Source organism: Myotis davidii, unplaced genomic scaffold (assembly GCF_000327345.1).
Source record: "Myotis davidii unplaced genomic scaffold, ASM32734v1 scaffold198, whole genome shotgun sequence".
In the NCBI taxonomy this organism is placed as follows: Eukaryota; Metazoa; Chordata; class Mammalia; order Chiroptera; family Vespertilionidae; genus Myotis; species Myotis davidii.
In genome coordinates, this window is record NW_006291485.1 from 1,669,724 (window position 1) to 1,676,563 (window position 6,840).

At 52.0% G+C, this 6,840-nt stretch overlaps 1 protein-coding gene across 5 annotated transcripts in view; it reads right to left on the minus strand.

Annotated features, from left to right (window-relative positions):
• The window catches only part of STK11 (serine/threonine kinase 11), a 20,986-nt gene extending 14,152 nt beyond the window's left edge, over window positions 1-6,834 (minus strand). For all 5 annotated transcript variants that reach the window (XM_015564637.1, XM_006764807.2, XM_015564639.1 and 2 more), the window contains exon 1: window positions 6,020-6,834. In XM_015564637.1, coding sequence (XP_015420123.1) covers window positions 6,020-6,309 — 290 coding nt within the window. In that variant the 5' untranslated portion in view covers window positions 6,310-6,834. The remainder of the gene's footprint in view (window positions 1-6,019) is intronic.
• Window positions 6,835-6,840: the final 6 nt, after the last annotated feature.

Consider the following 6,840-nt stretch of genomic DNA (forward strand, 5'->3'; position numbering starts at 1 on the left):
TGATGAAATGTTCTGAAATAGGTAGTGGTAAAGGTTTCACAATCTGTGAAAGTACTAAATGACACTGAATTACACATTAGCTAAGTGAGTTTTATGCTACAAAAATTGTCTCTCAATAAAGCTGTTAAAAAAAAATAAACGACAGCCTCTGGTCAGTGTTCTCAGTGGTTAGAGTCAACCCATGCACCAAAGGGTCTCGGGTTCAATTCCCAGTCAAGGGCACATTCCTGGGTTGCAGGTTGGATCCCTCCTCCTGGTCAGTCAGTCAGGGCATGTGCGGGAAGGCAACCAATTGATGTGTCTCTCTCATGTTGTTTCTCCCCCCCTCCACTCTTGCTAAAAAAATCAATGCAAAAAATATCCTTGGGTAAGGATTAACCAAAAATAAAAATAAAATAAAATAAATGATAGTTCAGCCACAGGTGGATGTGAGAGAAAGGGAAAGTCGACTATGATTCCCCACATACTCACAGGCGAAGAGCCAGAACTCTACATGGACATTGGCCCATGCCTCACGCTCCCACTGCATCTCAGAATCAGGGAAACAAGGGAGACAAGGCTAGGACACATAGCCACTGCTCAGAACCACCTCATCTCGCTCCCCTCCAAATGGATGCAGGGCAGGCCCAGGGCTAATGGCGGCTTTGACAGAGGGACACCGAGCAAGATCCCCTCACCTCCTGGTCCTTTTACTGACACTTCTAAACACAGGGCAAAGGGCCCTCAAAAGTGGGAGAAGGAATAAAATAAGGGGAAATTCACTAAAAGTGCAGTTCAACACAAACACCTGTACATAAACGTTCACAGCAACAGGATTTATAATAGACACTAGATGGAAACAACTCAAATGCCCATCAAAATAAATAAACAGAATGTGACCCATCCACAAACTGGGATATTAATTACTCAGTCATAAAAAGGAGTGAAGTGCTAACACTCCCTAAAACATGAATGGACCTTGAAAACACGAAACTCAGTAAGAGAAGCCAGACACAAAAGGCCACACAGTATATAATTCCATTTATGTGAACTGTCCAGAAAAGGCAAAACCAGAGACAAAAAGTGGGTTAGTAGTTGCCAGAGGCTGGGGGAAAAGGATCCCTCCTCCTGGTCAGTCAGTCAGGGCATGTGCGGGAAGGCAACCAATTGATGTGTCTCTCTCATGTTGTTTCTCCCCCCCTCCACTCTTGCTAAAAAAATCAATGCAAAAAATATCCTTGGGTAAGGATTAACCAAAAATAAAAATAAAATAAAATAAATGATAGTTCAGCCACAGGTGGATGTGAGAGAAAGGGAAAGTCGACTATGATTCCCCACATACTCACAGGCGAAGAGCCAGAATTCTACATGGACATTGGCCCATGCCTCACGCTCCCACTGCATCTCAGAATCAGGGAAAGACCAGGCAAACAGGGAGGCCCCCGGACGTTCGGGGCAGGTGAGCCTCGGCAGGTGGCTGTGCCCTCTTGCTGTTGCTCTGGCGGCCGGCCAGTGTGGCCTCACAGCGGAATCCTTCCCAATACCGAGGAGGGTAGGCATCCCAGCAGGTGCCAGGACTTTGTAGAGGCCACTCGGGACAGGAATGAAAGCCAACAAAGTCCAAGGCTCTGGTCCTCAATGCGCTAAATTACAACCATTTAGCATCCAGATCCAAGTACCTGCCAATCACTGCAAGGAAGTCCCAGCCTTGTCAGGCCCAGCAAGGACACCAGCTTCTGCTCCCAGAGCCATCACTACCCTGCTGAGAATGTGGCCACACAGGGGCCGGCCAGCCAAGGGAAAAGAAACAGCCTGGGTGGCCAAGCACATCTTACTGTCACTTCCCTCACACACACAGCAGACACGTGTCAGAAACCATACTCAACGGAGCAGGGGTCCTCAAACTACGGCCCGCGGGCCACATGCGGCCCACCGAAAACATTTATCTGGCCCGCGGGGGGGTTTTGCCGCCGCTGTGTGCATAGGAATTTGTTCATAATTTTTTTTTAAACCTATAGTCCGGCCCTCCAACGGTCCGAGGGACAGTGAACTGGCCCTCTGTTTAAAAAGTTTGAGGACACCTGCAGTAGAGGATAAGTTGTAATGCGACACTGAGCAGTGGCGGACCAGTAGTCTGCACACAGCTTATCAAACTCACCCACCCTTCTTCTGATCCAGAAACTCCATTTCTGGTGATGTGCCCTTCATACCCTTGAGCTTGTCACGCAACATGGCACAAAGTAACTCATCAACACAGCAGAAACGTCCACAGCACAGGGAGGACCAGACTCAGCCAGTACGAACAGAGACGCACCGTGGGACAGAAAGGTGGACTGGCTTGGGCTGCAGGGCAGACCATGCCAAGGCTTTGGTACTAAGCAGGAGTGAAACTGTTTCATGTTTCTAAACATGAAAACAAAACAAAAAACACACATAAAGACCACTCTTTAATGACGTGAGTATTCTCTCAAGTCATCTGTGAAGTTGTAGTGGGGGTTTCCCTCAGCCCTGATAAGGGCCTGCCTAGCTGGACCTTCTCATCACCTGCACCCCAGAGTGTGCCCACCTGGTAGGGAACTGTCTATACCCAAGAAGAGGGAGCAGAGGTGACCCGCCCCCCCCCACACCTTCTTTTGGGCTTGATCTGTGCAGTTCTACTGCCTATTGGAAACACAAGTACATTCAACTTATTGTTTAAAAGTGATCCTTAGGAGCCAAAACCGGTTTGGCTCAGTGGACAGAGCGTCGGCCTGTGGACTGAAAGGTCCCAGGTTCGATTCCGGTCAAGAGCATGTACCTGGGTTGCGGGCACATCCCCAGTGGGGGGTGTGCAGGAGGCAGATGATCAATGTTTCTCTCTCATCGATGTTTCTAACTCTCTATCTCTCTCCCTTTCTCTCTGTAAAAAATCAATAAAAATATATATATTAAAAAAAAAGTGATCCTTAGGGGAATTTTATTTTTTATTAAAATTTGCTTGGCTAAGGTAAGAAAACAAATAAAAAAGGAAGTGGAGCAAGATACATCAATGTTAAGATTACAAGACAAAAAGAACAACGAAAAAGAAAAAAAAGATTACAAGAAATTTTTCATTTTTACTTGATGCTTTTTTGAACTTTGCTGTGTTATAAGAACAAGCAAGGGGACACGTACAGACCCACAGCAGCCTTCCTAGAGAAAGCCCATGAAGGAGAGAAGGGCATTCTGATCTGTCCCACCACTTGGGCAAACACTGTTCTTTCAGAAAAAAGCTTTGATCCAACTGAGGCTTGTATGGAAGGTTCTGGACACTCCTCTAAGAGCAGTGACTGCAGTCGAGTTTATTAAACCTCTCACAGACAAAGGAGCCTTTTTCCCTTGCAGTGGGCTAGCTGGCAGCAAGGGAGCCCAGTTCTCCAGGCCAGGGAGCTGACAACTGTCCCCTCAGGACCAGGGACCTGCATGGGGTAGGCCCACCCAATCTCCTCTTGTGGAATTGGAACAGCAGAGCAGAGGCTTAAGAAAGGAGGTGCAGCCCTAACCGGTTTAGCTCAGTGGATAGAGCGTTGGCGTGTCGACTGAAGGGTCCCAGGTTCGATGCCAGTCAAGGGCATGTACCTTGGTTGTGGGCACATCCCCAGTAGGAGATGTGCAGGAGGCAGCTGATCGATGTTTCGTCTCATCGATGTTTCTAACTCTCTATCCCTCTCCCTTCCTCTCTGTAAAAAATCAATAAAATATATTTTAAAAAAAGAAAAAAGAAAGGAAGGAGGTGCAGCTGCAAAACCACTTATGCTAATTGCCGGGCTGGCTGAGGACCGCCAGCCACTGGCCACTCTGGCCTGCTTCCCCTCCAGTTCTTCCCACAGACACTTCAGAAACCAGCTCCATGCAACCCCGACACTACATGCCCACGTCTCCATGCGCTCTTGGGACTTCAGCTGATCCTTCAGGAAACCAGGAGCAGGATGCCAGCGCCCAGCTGGGTTCTAGTCATTTGTGTCTCTAGTGGAGCATGAGGGAGCTCTCGAGTGCCCTCTAACTTAACCTTGGCGTGTGGAAACTGCATCTCCCGAAAGGGTGCCTTATCACAGGTACATTACACCTTAGCAAAAGAGGGGCTTCTGTCTACCCTGACATGCCCTCCATCATGGTGGGGGAGTGTAGACCTTCTGCGACCTGCTAACCCTGCTACCACCAGTCAGTGCCCTAATCTACATACACCAAGGCCCCCTATGGCTAGCAGGGTGGGCTTGGTGGATGACTAGCCAGACAGGTCAATTGGTGCTGGAACCCGGCCACTGGGAAGGGACTCTGGGAACCCCTCCTACCTCGGGCTGCTGCTCCCGAGAGGCTGGGGCCTGGGGTGCACAGCAGCAGAACATCAAGTGGCCAGCACCAGAACACGTCGATGGACCAATGCCGATTCCATCCAGAGGGCTCAGCCAGGCGGGAAGAGACCAGAGCCCGTTCCAGGACAGATGGGATTTGATGCCTAAGAGGAGCCAGGAGGACAAGGACAACACTGGAGAGCAGGAGGGAGATCCATTTCCAGGGCAGCATTCCAAATGCAGGAACTCACTGCCCTCAACCTGCAGTAGTAGCAATCTGGCTGCCTGAGGGCCACACTGTCCCCACAAGCTTCTAATGAGAAAACATGACTTAGGGCCAGCAGTCCAGTGGGAGTTTCTAACTTGAGAGTGAGGCTTCACTTGACCCTCAGGAGGGTGTCTGCTTTTGGGGCCTAAGTCGCCCCAAGGACACACTATGGCTCCTGCCTAACCCCCACCTCACAGATGAGAGACTGGTACAGAGAACTGACCAAATGGCTCTAAGGTGCTCAGCCACACCTTCTCCCAGTGTCTTCAAGGATGGGCTGTAAAAAGGCCTCACCAAAACACAACCTACCTTGCCCACTGCCCCACCCACCTTGCAAGTGGCTCAAAGAATACCAGGCACTAACAAGGAGCCCTGTCAGTCCAACCCCAGTTCTCTACTCCACCCCCCCTTTCCACTCCCCCAGGTGTTCCAGAGCAAGTGAAAACAGCCCAGCTCTCCTGCCAGTGGGAAGGAGGGAGGTGAAAGCCCACCCAGTGAGTGGCACTTCCAGGACAGGACTGGCCTGACCAGCCTGCTTGCCTGCTTGCGGACCAGACAGGCCAAGGTCACAGTAAGTCCTGCTGCCTGGCATGTTAGATAAACCTCTTCTGGGAATCTGGAGGCTGGGAGGGGCGTGGGTGTGGGTAGGGCAGGGTTCCACCCCCGGCAGCAATAAGGAGGGACACCCCCGATCCTGAAACTAGAAGAGGAAGGAGACAGAGCCCCCACCGCCCTTGGGGGACTTTTGATAGGAGACCTGAGCACCTCCAGGATTCCTAGGGGGCAGATTGCGCAGAAGAAATTTATGTAAAAAGTTCACAGGGACACAAGCAATTCCCCTCTGGGGGTCACTGGGCCTGCAGTCAGGGATATCTAGTGACATCCAGGCCAGCAGGAAGGGACAAGTACCCCCTGCTGACTGATAAGCCGGTGCAAACAATTATTTTTGGCAACTACAGGGTTCCCCTCCAACAGGATAAACAAGTCGCATTTCGCCTGGCGCTAGTACCATACTGGCTGCTCACTAAGCAGAAAAACTGATGGCCTCCAAGGCCGTTTCCGGGCAGAAACTCTCAGGGCCAAACAAACACTGGCTGGCTCCCCGGGGCACCGAAGTTCTTTGGACAGCTGGCAGAGCCAGGAAAAGAGGGACGTGCCCCTACGGAGGACAACTCTGACACTGGCACCTAAGAGCCAAAGGCACCAGAACCCAGCTACAACAAGCTAGCCCGACTTCCTGAAAGTACTTAAGCACCTTTCCAACGACTTTCTCTGGCAAGGGGATGCAGGAACAGCTGGTCACCTCAGGTTAGGAAGGAAGGGAGGGAGGGAGGAAGGGAGGGAGGGGAGAAGGAATGAAAAGGAAGGAGGGAGTAAGGGAAGGAGGGAAGGAAGGAAGGAGGACGACACGGGCGGGCCTGGAGACATCCAAAGCTGCACAGGTCAGAAAGCCCACACTTACTTCTTCACGTTGGCTTCCCCATTGGGGATCCTCCGCAACTTCTTCTTCTTGAGGATTTTGACGGCTCTCCTACACAACGTCTCCGAGTCCAGCACCTCCTTCACTTTGCCGTAGGACCCCTCCCCCAGCAGGTCCCCCATCAGGTACTTGCCAATGAGCTTGGCGCGCTTGCGGCGGGGCTGGTAGATGACCTCGGTGGAATCGATGCGGTGGATGAACGTGTCCATTCCCACCGACATCAGCTCGCCCTCTGTAAACATGCCCAGTTGCTGCGGGTCTGCCACATCCATCCTGGACCCAAGGTCTCCGACTCGCGCCGCCGGCAGTACCTTATCCCCTTTATGGATGCCCGGGGAGCGGTCCTTTTTCTTGTCCCCTCCGCCCCCGCCCCAAATTCCCTTCTCAAAAAAAAAAAAAAAGTCAACAAAAACCCAAAAGAAAAACCCTTCTTCGAAAAGAAACGATTGTACTAAACGTGAGTTCAAGAGGCGCGATGGTCCGAGGCCCGGACACCCAACGGTGCGCAGCGCCGCAAGTTTCAATGCGACCCGGCCTGGCAGCTCCGGGTCGGGCCGGCGTGTCCTCGGGGGCCCAGGGGAGGCCGGTGGGGTTGCGAAGTGCTAGGTCATCCTCCAGGGACTTTAGACCCTCCGGCAAACATGGACGCGGCCGAGCCAAGTCTTCTCCGGGCCGTCCATTACCAGCGGGCCGTGGCGCGCGCCCGTAGCCCCAGCAGGCCCCGGAGCCCCCAAAGCTGGGCAGATGAGCTTCGCTGGGGGCCGGGCGTCTCCGGCGGGCTCGTGGTCCTAGGGTCCCGAGAA